Here is a 24,733-nt window from a genome sequence, read left to right on the forward strand (position 1 = left end):
GAATCTGAAGCCGCGAGCTCCAGTTTTAGTGAAAAACACGACCTCAAAAAGTGAGATGGAAAGTGATAGAGAAAGACACCTGATGTTGCCCACTGGCCTACACAGACACACACACCAAGAAAAGGTCCCAGAACCATGCCATAGCTCTTCCCTTCTAGTCCTGTTGGCTAGAGATGGGCCAGGAGCTCCTCGCACTGCAGAGGAGACTAGGAAACAGTACTTGGCAAAGAGAACCTGGACTATGGTGGCTGCCCAGGAGCAATCAAGATTTTGCCCCTGGGTGTGGGATTTCTCCCCCTGGGTTTGCAGGCAGGTTGTAATCAGGTAAGAGAAAGGAAAAGGAAAGGACACGGCTGCTCCTAGGCATGACAGAGAAGTTTTCTGTCAATAAGAAGGCGACACAGTCAGAGACAGGGACTTCTGGGAGAGTCCAGAGTTGACATAACCCTGAGCCAGGTGATGAGAGGGGGAAGGGAGAGGGAACCATGTGCAGCAGCCAAGAGGCCTAAAAGAGAGCAGACAAAAAGGGGCCAGGTAACCAAAGTGATTGATTTTATATATATAGGGAAAGGTAGGTGGGGGAAGAGCAGCCCAGCTGCTGGGTTGGAGAAGTTTAGGATAGGGGTTGAGGTACGGGCTGAGGGATGCTGGGAGAACCTGGCGGCTAGGCACCTCGGCTATTTGTCCCTGACCAGTATAAACCCTGTTACCAATGGTCTAGGGGCACAATGTTCACACCCAGGCAAACTGCCTTTCATAGAACTCAGAAGCTTGGATGCTGGGCTAGAACTTCTTTGTCACCACCTCTTACATTGTCCTGTCTCCCCACCAGTGCCCTGGAGGAGTACAAGGTCTCTATTCTCTTCCACAGCTTTTCAAATAGATGGTAGCCTGGGACAGTGCCTTCTTACTACAAAGGGCTTGAGAGAATCTTCCAGCCTAGGTGTGGGGCCCTCCTAAAGGGAGTACAAGACCATCCTGACTTACCCTCCTCCAGTCTCAGTGTCTTGCATCCATTTTTCTTTTAAAGGTTTTTCTACATAGGGTTTCTCTGTATAACAGTTCTGGCTGTGCTGGAATGTGCTTTGTAGATCACACTGGCCTCGAACTCAGAGCTCTGCCTGCCTCTGCCTCCCGAGTGCGGGGATTAAAGTCGTGCGCCACCATGTCCGACTTGCATCCATTTTTCTGTATCATTTATTTATTTATTGGCAAGATCTCGCTACATAGCCATGGCTATCCTGGAACCCACTATGTAGACCAGGCTGGCTTCCAGTTCAAGAAAATTTGCCTAAACCGGGCAGTGGTGGCGCCCGCCTTTAATCCCAGCATTCGGATCTCTGTGAGTTCTAGGCCAGCCTGGTCTACAAAAGCTAGTTCCAGGACAGGCTCCAAAAAACCTAGAGCAAAACCCTGTCTCGAAAAACAAAACAAAACAAAAACAAAAAAGAAAAAGAACCTGGTCTACAGAGCTAGTTCCAGGACAGGGTCCAAAGCCACAGAGAAACCCTGTCTCGAAAAACCAAAAAAAAAAGAAAAAGAAAATTTGCCTGTCTCTGCCCCCTGAGCTCTAGGATTAAAGGCGTAATACGCCCAGTTCCCAGTTCCTTGTGCCCATTTTTCATCTACCCGTTGCTAGTTCCTCTTCTGAAAACATAAGCATTTTCACTATTGGAAATGCATCATTATCTTCATTGTATAGATGACAAACTAGGCTTTAAAAGTTTATGTGATTTTCCAAAATCATAAAATCTTGATGGCAATCCTAGGATTCGAACCTGAGCACAGCTGCTCAATTACTACCAAAGCGATCCATCCAGCGTACTATTTTACCACCCTCTGCTCGTTCTAGGCATCCTCTTTACGTCTGGAGCTAGAAAATGCCAGTGGAAAACGCTGTCTGGAGTTTTTTGAGCCTCGGCGGCTCCTGCTCCGGGACTGACGCAGGCGGAAGTAGACGGCCGCTGGCCCGGAAGTGGGCTGTGGAGCGGTTGCTGCTGGAGGGCTGTGTGTATTGACTTACCCTTTGCGGCCCGGGACTGGAGCTGGGGCGCTACCTTTGCGGTTGTCAGGTGAGTGGGCGGCCGGGGAGGACGTGCTGCCTGCGTTCTGGCCCCGCCGACCGGTTCTCCCGGGCCTGCTCCGCCGAGGCAGTGCTTCCAAGCCGGCGACCCGGGCGCCACCCGAGAGCCCCTCGATATCTGGGCCACCTTCGCCTCTCCAAACTGCTGTGGACTGAGGGCAAAATACTTCTTTGAAAGCTGCTTTTGAGCCCTTGTGAAGTGGAGATCGTGACTGTATGTACCTCACAGGACTGTTAAACATTCTGCTCGGTCCTACTCCACATCCTAGCGTCCACGCGAAGCCCTTAGAAAGTGACTTAGCCGATTTTGGGTGGGTCCCGAGAGCAGGTCTTTCTTTCTTCTCCCCCCCGCCCCCCAGATTTTCGAGACAGGGTTTCTCTGTGTAGCCCAGGCTGTCATGGAACTCACTGTGTAGACCAAGCTGGCCTCGAACTGAGAGATCCGTCTGCCTCTGCCTCCCGAGTGCTGGAATTAAAGGCGTGTGCCACCATCGGCCGGCCGAGTCGGTGTTTCTTAACCAGCTTCTCGCCAGAAAGCATCTTGGGACGGGGTGAGGCAGTGAAACATATACCTTCATTTTCTAGCACTTTCTGGTCGTACAAGCCCAAGTCGAGGTAATAGCGTTTGTCTCCTCTCTCTCCCAGGAACAGGAAATTACTGGCCCTTTTCTGTTCAAATCATGACATCTCTTTGCTCTAACTCAAGGAAGGAACTCTGCATAGGAGCCTTTCTACTTGATACATTTATGAGTCTTCTCGGGGCTTCCTTGCTCACTCAGTGTAGACATCTGGGCTTTGCCTATCTAGGAATTTTAATGTAAAAAATAATTGGTATTTTGTGTTCATGTTTTCTGTACTTTGCCCACACTGTGAGTACTCAAAACAGCAGCTTTCTAGCACTAGGTTCTTAGGCCTACTGCCCTCTGTTGCCACAGGCTATCCCTAGGTGATTTAGTCCTGCTTGGTAGACCAAAATAAAATCTCAAGACTACCACTTGCTTCATTTAGCTGAGAAAGCGGGGTCACTTTTGGCAGTTGTGCAGGGCTGCTGTGTCTGTATGTCTACCATACTTAGTGGTTTATTGTTTTCTGGTCCCCAATGAAACCTTGGCATTCATCGTGTAAATAGGTCAATTTAAGGTTTTTTTCTTTATTTTTGTTTTCTGTGTCTGAGCGTTTTGCCTTTGTGCGTGTCTGTGCACCATGTGTGTGCACTGCTGGAGGAGGCCAGAAGAGGATGTCAGATCTCCTGGGACTTGAATTGTAGTTGGTTGTGAGCCAAAGTGTGGGCTGAGAGAGCAGCTCTTAAACACTGGGCCATCTTTCTGACCAGTAAGTCAACTTTTATATAAAAGAATTCTGGCTTGGCGTGGTAGTGCACATCTTTAATTCCAGCACTCAGGGAATGAAGGAGGCACATCTCTGTGAGTTTGAGGCCATGCAGGGCTATAGGAAGACTGTGCTCTCTTCACCCCTCTAAGAAAAAACAAAAACGGAAATCTGAAGTTTCTTATTTTTGAAACCTTAAAATTGGAAAAACAGGTGAAAAACTAAAACAACAATAAAAACCTAGGTGTTTGGTTGTATGTGACTGGAATTGTTGTTGGGAATTTTCTCTCTTGGCTGTGTGGGTCTTTCTATTTATTTTTACCTGCTCTTTAGCCATCCTCTAAAGTGGAGGGAAGGGCATGGAGGCGTGTGCCTATAATCCTGTCACTGGAGTGCAAGGCCTGCCTCTGCTGGCTACTGTTAGGTCTCAAAATCAAGCTAAATGACGGACTGAGGTGCATATTTAACATATCAAAGTGTGCCAGGTCCTCCCAGCATCCCTCAGTACACAGAGTCATCCTGGCTGCCATACCCTGCTCCTACCCTAAACTCTCAGCTTCTCTGATTCCTACATAACCTCAGCTATCTTGACTACCTGCCCTTTCGCTAAGGGCCCTTTTTCCTCTTGGCTGCTGCTCTTAGTTCCCACACTCCTGGCCTCTTGACTTCTGCCTCTCCCCGCCCACCTCTCCCACATGGCCCTGTTCTATCTGTCAGCCATGTTCACTCTGGACTTCCAGGTGCCTCTCCTTATGTTCTCTTTCATGTTTACAGTAAACCTCAACCCATACCTAGGAGCAGTCATGTCCTCACCACCCCCAGCATTCAGCTGCATAGTTGAGACCATTCTAGGATACATGAGATCCTGTCTTTTTGTTGTTGCTTGTTTGTTTGTTTAAGATGTGATTTCTTTGAGACACCTTTTCTTTGGGTAGCTCTGGCGGTTCAGGGACTCCTTCTATCGATCAGGCTGGCCTCAAACTCAAGGAGATCACCTTCCTCTGCCTCTTGAGTGCTGGGACTAAAGGCGTGTGCCACCACCGCCCAACTGAGACCCTGTCTTAAAGAGGAATGGTTTGTGCTAGATTTGGACTCCCCTCCCCCCAGCTTTGATTTTCTTTTGGCTTGGTTCATAGACCCTTCTCTTGACCTCTGCAGTTTGCAGTGTGCCTTAACCTTCCTAGACTACTGGTACATGGGAGCAGAAGGGAAGAAACGACCTAGTTAACATCTCACTGACAGCTCAGGGTCATTACTGTCAGTTTATAAGCCTTTGTGGCTTTAAATTTTGGTAAACTCCCATCAGGAGACTTTAGCCCCTAGAAAAAGTTAGGAGCTAAGGCTGTAGTAAGCCTAGCATTGACGAGGCCTTGAGTTTGATTACTAACACTGCAAAAGAGAAAAGACAGTATGAGAATGAGTAGTTGGTAATTTGTATATACTAAATGTGTCATATGCTTAATTGACTTACAGTTACCATGGCTGCCCTTTTCTGCCCGGTTCCCTTTTTCTAACTTCTGGACTGTGGTTTAAGATGGCCTTGCTGAGGCATGTATCTGGAAGATAAAAAGGTAAGACTTCTGGCTTCTGTGTTATCACATCGTCTGGGTGGTTGAGCGGTGCCTTTTGGAGATGCCAACACCGTGAAGCTGTGCTGTGGTCTATTAGCAGCCCTAAGGAGGAGATAGAGAGGAGGATATATTTAGAAAATTGAAACTAGGCAAGGAGCTTAGTGCAGTGACGTCAGGTTGGAGCCTTTAATTAGGAGCCAGAAATTAGTTAATTAATTGATTTTCAGCTTTCTCGTTTGTGCTCTGGGAAACCTCGAGGAAAGAAAAGTTAACTAACTCCCTCAGCCTGTTTTCTCTACCTGGCAGCAATCTCCTTTGCAATGCTCTTCTTCCCTGCTCTCTTACTCTGCCTCTTCTCATCTTCCCTACTTTTTTCTTCTCTTAAAGACAGGCGATCTTGCTGTATAACCCTGGCTAGCTGGGAGCTTGCTGTATAGACTGGGCTGGCCTCAAAACCACAGAGCTTTACCTGCCTCTTCCTTCTAAATATTGGGGTCCTCCAAAAGAGCAGCAAGTGCTTCTAACAATGTTGTTGTTTTGAGATTGGACTCACTCATTATGTTGCCCAGGTAGAATTTTGTATCTCTTCTCAGCATCCTGAGTACCTGAGATTTCAGGTATGAGTCATCATATAGCTAGTGTTGCTCACTCTCCATCTCTCTCTCTGTTTTGCTTTTAAACAAAGACTCTTAATTTTATTTTACTTCTATTTATGTATATATGTGTGAGTAAGTGCCATGTGTATGCGTGTGCCTGCCAAGGCCAGCAAGCGCATCTCTCCCATGGAGTTACATTTATGGGTGTTTCTGAGCTGAACTCAGATCCTCTGGAAAAGCAGAAAGTTTTCATAATCATGGAGCCATCTATCCAGACCCCTTCCTCCTTTTTTTTTTTTTTTAATTGGATATAAGTACTGGAAAAATGGCTCAGCAGTCAAGAACACTGACTGTTCTTTCAGAGGACCAAGGTTCAATTCCCAGCACCCATATGGCAGCTAACAACTGTCTTTAATTCCAAGATCTGACATCCTCACACAGACATACATGCAGGCAAAATATCCATGCACATAAAGTAAGAATAAATAAATTAAAAAAAATTATAAACCCTATCTCAGTGTAGCCCATGTTGGCATCAAACTTATGATCTCCCTGCTTCAAACTTTTTTTTAAAAAATTATTTATTTGTTATATATACAATATTCTATCTGTGTATATGCCTGCAGGCCAGAAGATGGCACCAGACCTTATTATAGATGGTTGTGAGCCACCATGTAGTTGCTGGGAATTGAACTCAGGACCTTTGGAAGAGCAGGCAATGCTCTTAACCACTGAGCCATCTCTCCAGCCCCTGCTTCAAACTCTTAAGTGCTGGGGTTACATGCAGACTACAGCTGTAATGTATACCTGGCAATAATTTCTGTTAGTGTTCTTACTGGCTTATTTTTCTGTCAGTCTGTCCATCCCTAGATTATCCATTAGATGTTCCTTTCCCAGATACTGCCCATCCATCTCTTGCAGCATGCACTGCTTGCGCTTTTTGTCTGGTCACAGTTCTTGTCCTGGGATCTTTCCTCTGTTTTTACTATGAGTTTTCTCTTTTTTCCTCTCCTGTGTTGAGCTCTTAAATATTTTTATTTATCCGTTTGTTAATTTGGAAAGTCTGTTTAGTTTAGACTAGCCTTGAACATGTGTCAGTCCTGCCTGGGGTTACAGGTATGTGTAGGTATGTGCCACCTCACTGAATTTAAAACTAAAACTCACTCTCCCTCCTGAGACAGGGTCTTACTGCATAGCCCTGGCCTAGAACTTGCTGTGTAGACTAGGCTGGCTTCAAATTCAGATTGATGTACATCTTTTTTTTTTTTTTTTTTTGAAACAGGGTTTCTCTGTAGCTTTGAAGGCTGTCTAGGAACTTGCTCTGTAGATCAGGCTGGCCTTGAACTCACAGAGATCTGCCTGCCTCTGCCTCCCAAGTGCTGGGATTAAAAGCTTGCACCACCACCCAGGTGCATCTCAAAACTTAATTCTTTTTAAATTTTCCTTTAAATTTATTTCATGTTACATGTATAAATGTTTTGCCTGCATGTATGTTTATGGACCATGCACATGCCTGGCGTCCTCAATGTTCAGAAAAGGGTATCAGATCCTCTGGAACTAGACTCACTGGAACTGAGACACCATTGTGGGTGCTAGGAAATGAACTGGGGTCCTATGTAAGAGCAAGAACACTGAGCCAACTTTCTTAAAACTGTTTATTTATTTATTTGATGTGTGTGTATGTGCTTTGTTGTGTTGTGTTTTGTTTTGTTTTTGTGAGATAAGGTCTCTCTGTAGCCCTGGCTATTCTGGAATTCACTGTGTACTAGCCTTGAACTCAGAGATCTTCGTATCTCTGCCTCCCAAGTGCTAGGATTGAAGGTGTGTATCTGTTCTTTTTTAGAATTATTTTATTTCATGTGCCCACATGTTTTCCCAGCTTGTATGTTTATGTATCATGTTCATGCAGTGCCCGCAGAGCCCAGAGGAGGGCATCAGAGCCCCTGGAACTGGAATTACAGATGGTTGTGAGCCATGTGGGTTCTGGGAATCCCTGGTCTTCGAGACTGCTCTGCTTGAGCAGGTAAACTGCTCTCGATCACTGCGCCCCTCTCCAGCCCCTCGGCCCCTAGACCTCTTTATGTTTCCGTCTCAAATATCTCCTGCCAACTTTCAGGTCTTTTATTGTACTCTTTCTTTGATTGTAGAATGTTCTGCAAAATCCATTCTTTCATATAGTTGTCAGTTCTTTTGTCTTCTCTTTATTCTTTTTATAAGTAGGGTGAACTGTAGTGATAACTGGAACACGAGGATGTGATAGGCAGGCGATGCCCTTGAGCTGACCCAGTGACTCTAACTCCTGGCTCTGGAAATCTGGAGAGTCGCTTCTTCAGCCCTGCCCCCAAATCTGGACCTCTGCTTTCTAAATTGTATTGTGGTCTCTGTATTCTAGTAGTGTGGCCTTTGGAGTCTGAGAGCAAGCTCTACTCAGTCCTTTGGCTCTGTACCATATGAAAGATTTCTTTTTTTCTTGTGAGAATTTCCTTAATCTTATAAAATCTCTTACTTATAAATAATATGGAAATAATAAACCTACTTTATTGTTAGAATGAGAGCTAAGCAGGATGTGGTGGTACACACCTTTAATTCCAGGACTAGGAAGGCAGAGGCAGGTGGATCTCTCCCAAGTTCCAGACCTGCCAGGACTGCGTCATGAGATCCTGTCTCAGAAAGTTAAAGGGGAGGTGGGGGTTGATGCATATCAAATAGTTCATTTAGGACTCTAAGCCTTGAAGGGAGACTACCAGAGGAGAGGAGGAAACTAGAGAGGGTAATGGTGGGGAGAACAACAGATTGTATGTTGTCTCGTGCAGAATCTAGACTATCCATGAAAGCAGGATGGTGCTTGGGAGATGGCTCAGTAAGTAAAGTGCTTGACCCACAAGCCTGAGGGCCCGAGTTTGGATCCACAGAACCTTCATAATAATAATGAAAAAAAAAAGCTGGATATGAAGTGTCACGTGCCTGTAGTGCTGGAGCATACCCTGGGCTCACTGACCAGTCTAGCCAGTTGTGACCCTCAGATTCAGTGACAGATCCTGTTTCAAAAATAAAGTGTTGAGCCATGGAGGAAGATACCAGATTGAGCTCATCTCCACATGTGTACAACACATACAAGACGAATGGGGACAAGAAAATATAGTGGCGGGGGTGTGTGTGAATATGAACAGTATGTAATGATGTACAAAAACGGATATGTCATGAATAAAACCTTTTATTTCAGTCATCGAAATGGTTAAAGGCACTTTTTACCAATCCTGGCAATCTGAGTTTAATCCATAGGATCTTCATGGTAGAAGAAAACTGACTCCTGCAAGTTGTCTTGTGACCTTCACACATGTGCCATGGTATGTGTGTCTCCACATACACAAACACACACATTCTATTGTTTATTAACACAAATTTTAATTAGGAAAAGGAAAAAAAGATAGCATTGGTACAGAAGAGACCCTAAAATAGTCGGGGCTCTTGTTATTTTCATCTTAGAACTTAATTTCGTTTGTTATCTTTGTTTTGAGATGGGGTTTCATGTAGCCACAGCCTTCTATTTACTTATTTTATGTGTTTGGGTGTTTTGTTTGCATGTATGTTTGTGCACTGTGTCCCTGTAGAGGCCAGAAGAGGATATTGGATTCCTGGGACTGGAATTATAGATGGTTGTAAGCCACCATGTGGGTGCTGGGAAGTGAACCTCAGATCTTCTGGAAGAGCAGCCGGTGCTCTTAACTGATGAGTTAACTCTCCAGCCCAGCCTTCTTTTTTTAAAGATGAAAGTCTGAGTATGGAATCATTGCTAAGCTAGAACTACGTAGGCAATGTTTGCCTCAACTCACAGAGATCCACCTGCCTCTGCCCTCTCAGTGCTGAGATTACAGGTGTGCATTGCCATGTCCAGTTATAGAGGTAATCCCCCCCTCTTTTTTTTTCTTTTGTTTTTGTTTTGAGACAAGGTCCCTTTATATAGCCCTGACTGTCCTAGAACTCTGTGTAGACCAGGCTGGCCTTAAACTCACAGAGATCCACCTGCCTCTGCCACTTAAGTGCTGGGATTAAAGGTGTATACTACCATGCCTGTCTTATAAAGGTAATTTAAAAAAGAAGTTTTCTAGATTTATTTCTTTTTATCTTTTGCCTGCATGTATGTGTGTGTGGTGTGTTCATGCCTAGTGTCCACAGAAGCCAACAGAGGATGTCAGATCCCCTGGAACTGGATTTGACTCTGAGTTGGTCTTGACAGCTGAACCTGGGTCCTCTATTAAGACCAGCAAATGCACTTAACCATTGTCTTATAGAGAGGTGATTTTTAAAAATTGCTGTTTATGGGTCTAGGGATAGCGCTCACTTGGTCAAGTGCGTGTTTCGTATGCAGGAGGCTCTGGGTTCAATCCCCAACACCTCATAAGATAGGCATTGTAGCACACACTTGTAATTCAAGCACTAGGAGTGGGAGGTAGGACGCTCAGAAGGTCAGGCCATCTTCAGCTACATAGTGAATTTGATAGTAGCCTGAATGACATCACCAATTCTCAGAAAACAAACAAGCAAAAACCCCTAGAAATGAACATTTATAAACTAGATATAGCAGCACATGCCTGTATTAGCAGGTGAAGGAAGCAAGATCATAGGCTTAAGGCCAGCGTGTGTTTTATAAAATCTTACTTGCAAAAAAAAAAAAAAAAAAAAAAAAAGGGAAGGAAGGAAGGAAGGAAGGAAGGAAGGAAGGAAGGAAGGAAGGAAGGAAAGAAGGAAGGAAGGAAATAAGTCTGGGCCTGGGAGATGGCTCAGCCTGCAATCACATGAAGCTTGATGACCTAAGTTCCCTCCCTAGGACCAACAAGGCTGAAGGAGAGAATCAACTCCTCTGAGTCTTCCTCTCACCTCAGCACCAGCGTGTGCAACATGGCACATACACATTTACATAGCTGTGCACACAAAAGAGCACAGTCATACACATACATGCACATAGGCATACATGTACACCAATGTACACACTCACACATCCACATAGCCCACAAACACACACATATATGCTCACACATGTACAAGCACAAGCTCTCTTGCAAGAATATATGTGCACATAAAAACACACCTGTCCTTACACATGGTCTCTTGCACAAACACATGTGCACACACATGTACACATGCCCCTACATACATACTAGCACATACACCTTCACATACGTTCACATACACACACTCGTCTTTAGTCACGTACATTCACACAGGTGCACACACAGTCCAACACACTGAGCAGCACACACACGCCAGATTGTCTCTGCTTCCTTTTCAAAGNATTGTTAATTGCTATGTTCTTTCTTGTTAACAGTTTTAGTTGCAGTTAACTTGTGGTCTGCAGCAGAGGACTGTGAACTGTTTCCATAGAGAGCCAGATAAGAAACATTTTATGTGGGCTGGAGAGATGGTTCAGAGATTAAGAGCACTGACTGCTCTCCAGAAGAGTTCAATTCCCAGCAACCAGACACATGGTGGCTCACAACCATCTGTAATGAGATCTGGTGCCCTCTTCTGGCCTGCGGGCAGAACATTGTGGACATAATTAATAATAATAATAATAATAATAATAAAACACTTTATGTTTTATAGCCGTACAGTCTCTGAGACGGTTACTTACTCGGTTCTTGTATTGAGAAAGCTAACACAGACATGAGAATGTCCAGATAAAACTTTACTTGTGAAAACCAGGCACAGGGCTTAATTTGGACCTAAGGATGTAGTTTGGGATCACTTGAGCAGTTGAAGCTGGGCACATAACACCAAATGTAGCCCCGGGTGTGGTGGTGCACACCTTTTGTCCCAGCATTAGGGACTTGGAGACAGGTAGAGCTCTAAATTCAATCCAAGTTCAGTATAGTCTACCTGATGAGTGCCAGGGCCACATAGTGAGATCCTGTCTTAAAAAAAGGAACCCAGTGTATAAAATTAGAACATTCATTCCTCTCTCTCAGAGAAAGAAACCTGGTAGGCAGAATAAAGTCCTTTGGCCTGCCCTTCAGTCCTGGCTCTTTATGGACTCTGGAAAGAAGAGACTGAATGAAAAAAGGAAATAGAAAAGGAATGGACATTACTGGTCCCGGGTTTTGGCACCAGATGAATTAAAAAATAAATAAATAAAAAGGAAAGGACATTGCAGAGGGTCCAGAGAGACTGGGAGCAAGATGCAGAGTCAGTGAGAAAAACACACAGACTTTTTGTCCAAGGGATGAAAGCTTCTTTGTTACTTTTCTTGTTCTACTCTATTCTTTTTTTGCTTCATTCATCTACCCTGGTGTTCCCCTTCTGTGTCTTTCCTGATGTCTTCTTCTGCAGCTTTCCTTCTATATCTTTCCTGGTGTTTTCCTTCTCTCATGACTTTATTGTTTCCCTTATAGCTTATGTACTGCAGCAAAGTCTCTCAAGCAGTATAAAAATTACAGTGGTTACATTCTGTTTTCCAAGTAAATGATTACAATGAATACCAGTAAAACATGTTTTCCATATGCCTTACATCATTTAAACATTTTATGTATTACAGGTAAAAAACAAGTTGTCCCAAGAACCCACATACATTCATACTCAAACAATTTGTTATAATTAACAGAGTGCAAACAAACAAGGTATTTTTCTCAGCTAGTTCTTTTGCTGACAGGCTGCATTTTTTTGGTTACAAAGGAAGGGTCAATCACTTTATAACTTTCTGAGACAGAGTTTCTCTGTAGCTTTGGAGCCTGTCCTGGAACTAGCTCTTGTAGACAGGCTGACCTCAGACTCAGAGATCCGCCTGCCTCTGCTTCCTGAGTGCTGGGATTAAAGCCACCACCACCCGGCTCAAAAGGTGATCTTATAAAAATCTAAGAATCACAAATTTAAATTTTTGTATATGAAAAAAAATCAGTCATTTCTACTTTAAATCCTCAGGGTGCATACCCACTCATCAACAGTTTTTATATCAGGAAGCTGAGGGCAGAAATGGGTACAAGGGATTGGTCACCTTTGATCACCAACCCATCCTAGCCAGCGTTAGCCAGGCTGCCATTGTTTTTGTTCTCTGACCTCAGGGAGTCCCTTGCTCAACTGTTTGTCTTTCTAAACTTTAAATTGTTCCCCAAGATTTTCTACCTCAAAGCCATTAACAAAAACATCTTACCCTAACTTTACTAACAATTCTACATGTGTAAATTCTTTCTAAGGGTGGTGGTTGAATCATTAATTTGCCCCAGCAGCAATGCTTGGAAAAAATCTGTCACTATTATTTTAAGTACCAGTAACACTGCCCAGTGAAGGACTAGACACCCACTGAGAGTTTTCATACAACCTATAGGAGGTTATGAGGGACGTGGTGACCACTAGGGCAACCGTCAGAGCTATGCTCAATAACAGCATGAGGAGGTCCTCAGGACACATAGTCCTTGGGGCTCTGCCTCTCCAAGGCTCACTCAGGTGTGGCTTTACCAGCTGCCCAGCTGTGTTCATGAGTTTAATGTTGCCTGTTGGTCCCCTTGTATGGACCCTGATGGGACGTGGCTGCTTTTATGTATGGCTGAGGAGAAAGTTTATTATAGATAAAAAGGGGGAGCATTGCCAGAGGCAGAGACATACAGAAGAGTCCAGAGTGGACTTTACCCTGAGCCATGTGAGCAGGCAGGAAGGGGAAGGGAGAAATGAGAGGGGGAAACCAGGAGCAGCAGCCAAGAGGGCAAAAGGTTTAAAAAAGAGCAGATAACCAAAATGTCTGGATTATATAGGGAGGTGCCTCTGGGGGGGGCAACCAGCCTCTGACCCGGAGAAGTTTAGGGTGGGGGTGGGAGTGTATCAGCCAGGAGGACCCTGAACAGGTAGGGACTGAGGAATGCTGAGAAAATTTGGTGGCCAAGTGTGCTTTGATATGTTAAGTAGGCACCTCAGCAGGTTGTCCAGGGTTTGAGACCTAACAGGCTAAAAGCACAGAGGAAGAGATTTCAGATCATTCATGGAAATTCTGCAGCAGTAACCCTCTATGGTCCATTGATTGACTGCTTACATCCCTTTGGACTTTGCTAGTAAGTATATAAAAAAAAAAGAATGCTCATTGAAGAAAGAAAGAATATGAACAGGAGAGATGACAGTTAACAGGACTTGCTGCTCCTACAGAGGACTACAGCTCCAGAGGACCCAGCACCTTGCCTCCACCACACACAAATGGTGCACAGACATAGAAGCAGGCAAAGCACCCATATACATACAATGAAAAGATAAATCTTTTGCTTTTTTGTTTTTGAGACAGAACCTCATTATGTCACCCTGGCTGTCCTGGAACTCACTATGTAGACCAGCATGGCCTCAAACTTTCCTATGTCTTCTCAGTGCTAGGATTAAAGTCATGTGCCACCATACCTGGCAGGAAAAGAATTTTTTTTTTTTTTTTTTTTTTGTAAAGAGGAGGTAGAGAAATATGGGAGAGTCATTTTCATGGCCTGCTCATTTTTTTTCCCATGGGAAGAAAATGAAAATTGTACTGCTTCTAGCCAAGTGAGGACCTAATTAGTACCTGGTTCAGTGGCAGCATTGCCCGTCTGCCTCCTCCAGAGGAGTCTCGTGCTGTCTTTGGACTGGTCAGCAGGACAGTCCTGTGACCTGGGATTCTTTGGACCTTGAAGCACAGCTTTGAGTGACTCTTTTCTGCCTATGGGACCAGCGGTGATCAGGCTTCTGAACTTTGCTTCCGCCCACTCCATGTTTGAGTTTCTGAGTCTGCTTCCCAGCTCCTGATGACCTGTGCTAGTGATCCAAACTCTGTGATGAGCACCCACCTGCAACCCCAGCATCTAGGGAGTAGACTGAGGCAGAAATCCTATGAGTTTGAGGCCAGTCTAAGCTACATAAGACCACTCAGAAACCAGAGCAGCCTAAAGAGGGTAGTCAGCCCTTCTTAAGAGGAATAGCACCCAGATGCCAAGGCTCTATAGTTAAGCTTGTACTGAAAGGACTGTGAGGGTTACTGTGGTTATAATTCCTTAAAGCCAAGTAAGGGACTGGAGATGGTCAACCTTCTGAGTAGCTGAGATTACAGTCCTCCATGCCAGCATTAAAGTTTCCCAGAGCAGTGCCTGGAGTTCAGGATTTCTCCTGTGTTTTCTTCATATCCTCTAAAATGAAAGGCCTACTTATTTAGATTTTGTTGACTTTTCTTAGTCCCCGATCCTTCCTACTGGAAAGAACATCTTGGAGTTGAATTGGTATTTTCTGCTTAGTTCTGTCATTCACATTTCTACTTAACCCTAGCTTATTTCCTAAGCTTATTTCCATTTTAAAACTGGACCTCGGTCAGATGTAGTGGTCTGTGTCTTTTACTTGTGAGAGAGAGAGAGACAGGAAGACGATCTCTGTGAGTTCTAGGCCAGCCAAGACTACATAGTGAGGCCATGTTTCAAAAAAAAAAAAAAAAAACCTGGACCTAGAAGAATAGAATCACAAAGTGCCTGTTGTGGGCTGGAGAGATGGCTCAGCAGTTCAGAGCACTGCCTGCTCTTTCAAACGTCCGGAGTTCAATTCCCAGTGCCCACATGGCTGCTCATAGTCTTGTATAACTGTAGTCCCATGGGATCTGATGCCCTCTTCTGGTATGCAAAACACCCATGAAAATAAAATAAAGAAATGGAATGAGTTGCCTACTTTTACTCCCCGCTTCCTTTTGGAAATCTGCCTTCCCCATCTTGTCCTTCCCTACAAGGAAGTGATTTATATCAAGCTGCAGTCTAGAAACCACCTAATGATGCTTCTGATATGAAGTTTTCTGGTTTGCAAAGCACAGAGTTTGTCCTTTACACTTGATGGCTTGTGCTTTGGGCATTCACTAACCTTGAGCATACTTGCATGGACAGTAGTACAACCTGCATCTTTTTACCTTTTTTTCCTTTTGCCTTTTGAGATGAGGCCTTAGAAGATAGTCCTGACTGGCCTGAAACTCCCATAGTTCTTCTTGCCTCTACTTCTTAAGTATTGCTTTTAAAGGGTGTGTACCACCATGCCTGGCTGTACCTATTTCTTATAACGTGTAAATTTTGTGTTATAGGTAGAAGCCACTCATTCTTCATCTACCCTTTTTTCAGTATCTGGCACCAATTCTGGCCCCACCATTTGTGGTATGCTGAAGATTTACAGGCAGTTTCTGTGGACCACCTCTCTGTCCGTCTCTAAGCAAGTGCCACATAAACAAGAACTTGCCTAGTCACGTGTGAGGACTGTGCTCTGACTGCCAAAAAGATCAGTACAGACTCCAGAATGGCAGCCACTCTCAAGTTGTTAAAACTTTTAAAATATCAAGCATCTTGTAATCCTTCTGCCTACTGTGCAGCCCAAAGCATGGCATATTGGAATATGGAAAACATCATTCATCATGGGGGACAGAACCTTCCTGAACATAATAGCTCCTGCCATCCTGCCCGAGAAGTTAAGAACATTGGTGATATCACCTTGTCTCAGAGAATCTGCACAACCAGCAATGCCCACCTGGGTTTGGAAATCAACAAAGCTTTTACCCCTAAAGCCAACACATTGCATCCAGACAAACCTAGTGCCGAAAGAGTTGGTAAAGAGGATGTAGAGGTTTTTGATGCCTTCGGAGGAACCCGAGTATTCTTAAAGCTAAGGCCAGAGTACCAGCTTCACAGCTATAACAGGTCTGAGACTCGCCAACCCCTGTCTGTTTCAGAAGGTGAACTAATTTTGCACAAAGTCAGAGTTTATCAAAATAAACTCCAGCCAGAAGTCATTACTACTTACTTTTGTAAGCTGAGCTCTCTGCCAGTGGAACAGCATTCTGGTTTGCTGTCCAGTAAGAGCTTTGCGTTGCTCTGCCAACTGAGTGTGAAAAACATTCAGCTCTTTGATACATCAGATCTGGTCAGCATTTTGAAAGCCTTTGTTGATTTACGAATCCCTCTCTCCCCTTTCATGCTAGATGTGTATGAAACCAGGTTTTGCCGTCAGGTGTGGGAGATGAATCTGGACCAGCTTCTCCTAGTTGCTGATCTTTGGCGGAACTTAGGCCACAGAGTGCCTCATTTTTTAAATTTGTTTTTTAGTTACCTTCATTTACACTGGAAAGAGCTATCCTTGTCTCAGCTGATTCACTTGATTTATATTATAGGTGAAAATCGTCAGGTACCACAGGACCTAATGCAAAAACTGGAATCACTGATCCTTAAGTATATCGATCTGGTAAATTTGGAGGAGATTGGTACAATCTGTTTGGGTTTTTTTAAATCAAGTAGTAATCTCTCTGAATTTGTCATGCGGAAAATTGGTGACCTGGCTTGTGCTAACATGCAGCATGTCAGCAGCCACACCTTAGTTCACATCCTGAAAATGTTCCGCTTCACTCACGTAGAACACGTGAGTTTCATGAAGCGGTTTGGAGAAATTGCTCCTCAGCGAATTCCTTCCTTGGGGGTTCAGGGTGTTATGCACCTCACTCTTGCCTGCTCGGCCTTACGCATCCTGGATGAAAGAGTAATGAATGCAGTAGCTGCCTCTTTGCCTCCAAGGGTAGCACACTGTCGAAGTAAAGACATTGCCAAAATTCTGTGGTCATTTGGAACGCTGAACTATAAGCCACCCAACACAGAAGAATTTTATTCCACTCTGATAAATGAAATCCGCAGGAAGATGCCTGAATTCAACCGGTACCCAGAGCATCTTCTGACCTGCCTGCTTGGCCTGGCATTTTCTGAATACTTTCCGACTGAGTTCATCAATGTTGCTCTGAGTCCAGAGTTTGTCAGATTAGCTCAAGAGAGTAGTAAGTTTGAACTCACGAAGGAACTGTATACACTTGATGGTACAGTTGCCATTGAGTGTCCAGATTATAAGGGCAGTCGTCTTAATCCTCACCTTCAGCAAGAAGCATCTGTAATGTTGTGGAATTTAGCATGCAAGGATATGAGGTCAAAACCGGAGTTCCTAGAAGCTCTCTGTTTACTTGAGACCATGTTAGGTGGCCCTCAGTACATCAAGCACCATATGATTTTGCCCCACACCCGGTCTTCTGACTTAGAGGTTCAGCTTGATGCTAACATGAAGCCATTACCAATTAACAGTGAAGTGACACCAACGGAAGATGCAGCCCGATTACAGTTTAAGCAGGTGGGAGTCAGCCTTACAGATGATTTGATGAGTCGGTTGCTAAAGGGAAAAGCCAAGAGATATCTCCAGGGGAAAACTGAATTAGAGACTGGCCAGCCACCTGTGGAGTTAAGAAAGAAGACAGCCGGATCCTTAGTGGACTCTGCTTGCAGTGTGACAGATAGATCAGGGAATGTGGGAACAGATGGACTGTGCCCTGTAGCCCACATGCAGCCCCCACTAGTGAAGCTAGCTATTCAGTTTACAAACAAGAATCAATATTGCTATGGTACCAGGGATCTGCTTGGACTGCACAATATGAAGAGGAGGCAGCTGGTTCGAATTGGGTACCGCGTGGTAGAATTATCTTACTGGGAATGGCTTCCACTACTGAAACGGACTCGCTTAGAAAAGCTAGCATACCTCCATGAGAAAGTGTTCACCTCTGCTCTCTGAAGGGCCTTCATGGGCATTTCTGCTCATAAACGCAATAGGTGCACACCCTACACCTGTAGGTTGAGCATCTTTAACCAGAAAATCAAAGTCAGCAATGTTCTAAAATCTGAAACTGACAAATCTCAAATCAGGAATATTTAAGTGGTAGTCCAAGCAGATACTCTAGACTTGAAATCTGAAACACCTCTGGTCCTAAGTATTTGATAGAGGGATTCTCAACCTGTCTTCCAACCAAGTAATTATAAAAGTCAGAGTGTAGGTGGATAATGAAACCATCTATCGAGTAGCTGTTGGTATACCCTTCTCTGTTGCAGAGCCTGTAGCTATAATGCTACTATAGAGTGTGTCTAACCTATGGTAGTGGCAAGCTGCTGTGGTTGTATATTTTGCTCAGAATAAATAAGATCTTCAAAATGACCTTGAGCCACAAAATCTTATGCATTTTTTTCTTTATCTGTTAACCTTAAGTTACAGTTATTTTGAGGTGGTGTTTTATTTGTTTCTGTTTTAATTCCTATTATGTGGGTACATGTATACTGGGAACCAGACTTGGGTTTTCTGCAAGAGTAGTAAGCACTCTTCCCCCCACCTTTTGGTATTTCTCTGTATCACAGCTCTGGTTGTCTTGGAACTTTCTCTGTAGGCCAGGCTGGCCTTGAACTCAACCTCACTTGATCCACTTGGATCCATCTGCCTATGCCTCCTGAGTGCCGGGACTAAAGGCATGCACAAACACCACCTCCTGACTTGTTTTTGTCTTTGAGATGGGGTCTTTCTATAGCCCTGGCCATCTTGGAACTCCCTATGTTATCTACTTTCCTCTGCCTCCCAAGGGCTGCTATTAAAAGGCTGTGTCACTATGTTTAGCCAATGGGACAGTCTTAAGTCTGAAAAAAAAAAATTCATTGTTTATCTGAAGCAGTTTAAGTAAGTTGTTTGTTAAGTCTGGAAACACAGATGGTACACAGATGGTATCTTGGGGTTTAGGGTCACAGAGGAGATCTGAATGAGATTGTGTTAAGTTAGGATTCAGCAGGCAAAGATTTAAGTTGAAAAATTCAAGTGAAACTTAAAAGCGCATGAAATAAGGCCCTGAAGAGAAGTGACAAGGTCAGGGTCAAATTACTCAGGACCCCACAGAGTTTTCATCCAGAGTTACTAAAGCACTGTTATCTTGATAGCCGTTGTTAATCTTGATAGTTTTCTAAGAGGAAAAACTATTCGTGTTTTTTCTTCCGAAGAGCAAAAGCGGTTCTAAGAATGTGAGTCAGTGACCATGTGTTTGCCACGCGTATGTGAGGTGCTGGGTTTGATCCCCAGCACCACAAATATAAAACTGTTCACATGTCCCTCCTGTAGTGTCTCAAACACTAAGCCTTTGGCTTGCCCACAGATAGCATCAAGTTGTAGGTATCTTTTAGGCTCATATCTGGGTTTGGTCTTTCTCTTCTGGTGGGCATTGTATGGAAAAGGCTAGGAGAGCTGTCTTTCATTTTAACTTGCTCTGAAAACTGTTGCAAGTCACACTTTCTTGGATGGACAGGTAACTCAGAAATTATAAGAAGTACTGTGTGTCTTTAAAAGCTAAAGTGTCCAATTTCTGAAATTGCTCACTGCCGCGGTGTTTCACCTACTGTAAGGTTAAGTGCTTTTCCAGTATTTGACAGGTAGCCCCACCTCCCCGCTCGCCTGTTTGTACCTTCTCTTTTAAAACACATGTATCTTCTAGAATTACTTCCCATTACATTCTGGTAAAACTCAGAAGTTCCATTGTGTAAGTCATCGACTTCTGTGTAGGCCCCAAATGGGTGTTGAAGTGCTCCGAGTGTCATGGTCACCCTAATCTCTTCCAAAGTAGCTCTCTATGCTTTTCCACCTCCAGGTTTTGAACCTCAGCAACAAAAAGTCAGTGTGGTTGCTTCAAGCTCTGGGGCACACAGACAGCTACCTTTTAGAGACAGTGACTCATTCCTTTTGCCCAGGACTTTCCCCACTTCAGAATTGACAGTCCCATGTTACAGAAAGTCCCTCAGTCCTGGATAGAGCAGTACCTAGTAGATAATTCCTCTTGACTCCTCCCTTCCTAAGCCTGAGCACAGGAAGGCAGAAGAAACAGATTTGTCCCTACCCAGAATATGGATGTAGCTGCTCAGTCCTTACACCTGTGAGAATCCAGTCCAGAGTTTAATTAGTTACCTCAACTTTATAAGTTCAGAAAGAAAAACATCCCAAACTTAACTGTCCAGTCTAGTTAATTTCTACATAACTTACATTACTTTCCAAACTATGTGTGCATTCCTAGATGGAGTGGTTTTGTTTTTGTGGTGCTGGGGATCTAACACTTGAGGCAAGTGTCCCCCCTTTTGAAGACAGACTTACTGTGTAGCCCAGTCTGACCTTGAACTCTAAATTGTCAGCTTCCCAAGTTGTCCTTTACCTTAGACCTCCACACATGCATTGGCATGTTGTGTGATACCTCCCCACATATAAATATTTTTAAATTGGTATGCAGTTTTGCTGGCCATAGTGCTCATACGTGTGATAGCAGCAATCGTCAGGCTAAAGCAGGAGGAGTGCCTTATTCCATGCCCTCCTGGGATACCTACTGAGTTCCAGGCCAGCCTGAGCTAGAGTAAGACTGTCTCAAAAAAGGCAAAATAACTCCGACCAATTTCTTAGAAGCTTTGAGAATTTTTTCAGTACACTCAGTAATACATGAAACATAGTCCATAGTCCTTGTTTCTTTTTGGATAGTATTCCTCCCTCAAAAAAAAAAAAAATCAGGAGGGAAAATATATCAGAGGAAAACATGAAACTAAAGGTTTTATCTGAGTAGTTCGTACCTTAATGCTTATTGTTGCTGTCTTCATGCCCTTTTTGTAGAATAGAAAGATTGTGAGAACCCTTCAGCCAGAAGAAAGAGGAGCCCTTTGAAGACTGAATTGCTTCTAAGTGGTTCAAAATTACTTTTATCATCTGATTAATGGCCAATCTCATTAATGCCCTTTATCTCCCTTGTTATAAGCCCTCAATTACTTACCTATGACCAGTAGCTTTTAGACTTCTTTTGTTTGTTTTTTTGAGACAGGTTGTCATACAGTCTAGGTTGGCTTTAAACTCATCATATAGCCATATAGGATGACTTTGAAGTACTGATATTTCTGCCTTCACCTCTTGAATACTGGGATCACAGATGAGTATCCCCAGTGCAAGTTTATATGGGAAAGGGGTCAAATATAGGGCCTTGTATATGCTAGATAGGGATACTGCAAATGGCGCAACATCACCAACTTGAATTTGAAGAGTTATTTTGGTGTGTGTGTGTAGATTCTGTTCTGGGGATCGAATACAGACCTTTGTAAGTGATAGGCCTCCCACTTTACAACTGAGTTATATTCCCAGCTCTTTGTATGTCTGTGACTGTGTATGGACATGTAGGTATGTGCACATGTAGGTGTATGTGGAGGCCATAGGGTGATATCAGTTGTGTCTTCTTCAACCATTGCCTATTTATTTTTCGAGATAGGGTCTCTCACTGAGCCTGAAGCTCACCAATTGGTTATAGACTGGCTGGCCAGCAAGTCCCAAGACCTCCTATATCTGCCTCTTTAACGCAAGGTAGATTACAGGTGTGTGCAGCCACACAAAGCTTTTTATGTGTGTATTAGAGATCTGAACTCACTTTACCAACTAAGCCATCTCCTCAGCCCACCTTCTCATTGACTACAGACCTTAGAAAAAATTCCTTTCACATACAAACCTTGAATACAGGGGTAAGTAAGTATATGTCTTAGTTAGGGTTTATATTATTGTGGGAGACACATGGTTTTAGAGCTCTTATAAAGGAAAATGTTTAATTTGAGTGACTTGCTTACAGGTCAGAGGTTAAGTCCATTATTGTCATGGCAGTGAGCAAGGCGGCAGCAGGCAGACATGGTGCTAGAGAAGGAGCTAAGACTTCTTATATCTTGACTCACAGGCAACAGGAAGTGGTCTGTCTCACTGCGTGAAGCTTGAGCATAGGAGACCTCAAAGCCCATCTCCAACAATGACACACTTCCTCCAACAAGGCTACACCTCTCACTAGTGCCATTCCATTTGGGGCCCTTTTCTTTCAAACCACCACATTTTATGTGGCTTTTAAATTTTTTTACAATTTAATTTGCTACCGTACTGTGTGTGTTATGTGTATGTGCGAGTTTGGACATGCACATGCTACAGTGCACATGTAGAGGTCAGAGAACAACTTTTGAGAATGAGTTCTGTCTTCCCACTTTCAGTTCCAGCAATCAAACTCAGGACATTAGACTTGCATAGTAAATTTTTACCCACTGATATACCCTACCAACCTGTGTGTATGTTGTTTTGAAATAGGACCTTATATATCCTAGACTGATCTCAAACTCCCTATGTAGACAAATAGAATGTTTGACTCTTAATCCTCCTGTCTCTACCTCTCCAGTGCTAGGATTATAGGCAAGTTACACCATACTCAGTTTATGCAGTGCTGGTGGTCAAATCCGAGACTTCATGCATGTGAGTCAAACACTACCAGTTGAGCTACATCTTCAGCTCAAATGAGTATATGTATATTTACACACACACACCCCTGTGACTGAAAAAAGTGCTCACCCTTTCTTTTTTTTTTTTTTTGGTTTTTGGAGACAGGGTTTCTCTGTGGCTTTGGAGCCTGTCCTGGAAGTGCTCACCCTTTCTATGTGGTGCATTCTGGTGTTTGATTTTTAAACTACTTAATGAAAAGAAATGCTTGTGTGGTGGCTTGCGTTTGTAATCCTAGCACTAAGGAGGCTGAGAAAGGAGGATAGCCCATGAATCTGAGGTCAGCCTGGGCTATGGAGAGGGAGACCCTGTTTCAAATGAATACAACACACTGTAAGTGATATTGTTGTTTGTTTTTTTTTAGACTGGTTTATTTTATGTGTATGTTTTGCCTCAATGTATGGATGTGTATCACGTGTGCCTGGTACCTGTAGAGGTCAGAGGAAAGTGTTGGGTCCCCAGGAACTAGAGTTGGGGATGGTTGTGAACCACCATGTGTGTACTGGGAATTGAGCCCCGGTCCTAGAGCAACAAATTCTCTAAACTGCTGAGCCAGTGCTCTTGCCTCCTCTATGTAAATGTTTATTTTTATGTGTTTCAGTGTTTAGCTTACATGTATGAATGTGGATGACATGCATGTCTGGTGCCTGTAGAGGTTAGAAGAGGGCATTGGATCCTCCTGGAACTGGAGTTACAGATGGTTGTGAGCCACCATGTGGTGCTGGGAATCAAATCAGGATCCTCTGGAAGAAGTTTGTTTATTTGTTTTTGAGACAGGGTCTTACTATTTAGTCCTAGCTCTCTTGGAACTTCTATTTGTAGACCAGGTTGTCCTTGAACTCTCAGGGATCCACCTGCTTCTACCTTCCAAGTGCTGGGATTAAATACATGCACCACCGTCACACCTGGCTCTTTTTCTTTTAATTCTTTTATTAGTTCTTTGAGAATTTTACACAATGTTTTGGTCATATTCACTCATTTCCCTATTATTTTTTTTCGGTGTGTGCATGTATGTGAGACAAGGTCTCAGTATGTAGCCCTGTGTGGCCTAACGTGTTCATTGCCCGGTAGCTATATTTTATTTTATTATTTATTTTATTTATTATTCTTCCCTTTTAACACTTTTGGGGAGTTGCAGACATGCCATGGTACATGTGTGGAGGTCAAAGGACAACTTGTGGAAGTCAGTTCTCGCCTCTGACAACATGGATCACAGGGATTGAATTCAAGTCTTAGGCTTCCTTTGTTATCTGGCCAAGCTACTTCTTTGGGTAGCCAACTACTTTAACTGTGATCTGAGGTCCCCAATTTGTATTTTGAGATCTCATTTGGCGAAGGAGGCTACAGTTTGAAAGTATTTTACTGGACAGAGTTTACAGTAAGTTTGGGTTGCAAGGCCATTTCCTTGGCAGAACTGGGAAAGCTGTTTTTCTAGGCGAGGCTCTTTGTCTTTTTTGTATGTTGAATCCCCCTGCCCCCATAAAGCATTAAGGTAGGAGGTTCTTGACCTTTAAAGATCAAGGTATTGAAACTAGGTAGCTCATAAGACTAGACCAGCGAAAGACCTTGACAGAGCCAGCATTGGTGGAACCAGATTTAGGAGGTCGTGTATCTAACCGCTGCAATAATACTCAGTAATGTTCCCACCTGGCTACCTCATTTTCCTCTCTATCTCTCAGTGCCTTGTGAAGGATTTATAAGTGTATGAATATACAGTAGGATTCAGTTGTCCATTTAAAGAACTGTTTGGTTGTGTGCAGTGGTAGAGTATGCAAGCCTAGTCTTCAGGAGGCTAAGACAGGAGGATCTTAGGTTTAGGGTCAGCCTGGGCTACAAAATAAGACATGGTCTCAAGCCACATAGAGCCTGTCTTGGGAATTAAAAAGATAGTTTAAAGCTGGGCAGTGGTGGCGCACACCTTTAATTCTTCAATACCCGGGAGGCAGAGGTAGGCATATTTCTGAGTTTGAGGCTAGCCTGGACCACAAGAGTTAGTTCTAGTACAGCTAGGGCTGTTACACAGAGAAAACCTGTCTCAA

The 24,733-nt window shown here is 43.7% G+C and overlaps 2 protein-coding genes across 14 annotated transcripts in view; both read left to right on the plus strand.

The window, feature by feature from the left end:
• Window positions 1-1,962: 1,962 nt before the first annotated feature.
• The window catches only part of Ubox5 (U-box domain containing 5), a 38,436-nt gene continuing 15,665 nt past the window's right edge, over window positions 1,963-24,733 (plus strand). For 4 of the 8 annotated variants that reach the window (XM_050133619.1, XM_050133613.1, XM_050133635.1 and 1 more), the window contains exons 1-2: window positions 2,029-2,072; window positions 4,886-4,983. The gene's annotated coding sequence lies outside the window, so the exon portion shown is untranslated. Of the gene's footprint in view, window positions 2,073-4,885; window positions 4,984-8,800; window positions 8,927-24,733 lie in introns of those variants that run through there. The other 4 variants (XM_050133646.1, XM_050133629.1, XM_050133653.1 and 1 more) reach the window with 4 other exon arrangements.
• On the plus strand, window positions 1,976-22,782 carry Fastkd5 (FAST kinase domains 5). Of its 6 annotated transcripts, none has more exons than XM_050133592.1 (3): window positions 2,023-2,072; window positions 4,886-4,983; window positions 15,665-22,782. In XM_050133592.1, the coding sequence occupies exon 3, from the start codon at window positions 15,837-15,839 to the stop codon at window positions 18,132-18,134; it is 2,298 nt and encodes a 765-aa protein (XP_049989549.1). In that variant the 5' UTR covers window positions 2,023-2,072; window positions 4,886-4,983; window positions 15,665-15,836; the 3' UTR covers window positions 18,135-22,782. The 6 variants fall into 6 exon arrangements, with proteins under 6 accessions (XP_049989556.1, XP_049989563.1, XP_049989549.1 ...); XM_050133582.1 differs by having other exon boundaries at window positions 2,024-2,072; window positions 15,628-22,782; XM_050133599.1 differs by lacking the exon at window positions 4,886-4,983 and having other exon boundaries at window positions 1,976-2,072; window positions 15,628-22,782.

Source organism: Alexandromys fortis, unplaced genomic scaffold, assembly GCF_014885135.2.
Source record: "Alexandromys fortis isolate MF-2015 unplaced genomic scaffold, M_Fortis_MF-2015_v1.1 scaffold_6, whole genome shotgun sequence".
NCBI classification, from domain to species: domain Eukaryota; kingdom Metazoa; phylum Chordata; class Mammalia; order Rodentia; family Cricetidae; genus Alexandromys; species Alexandromys fortis.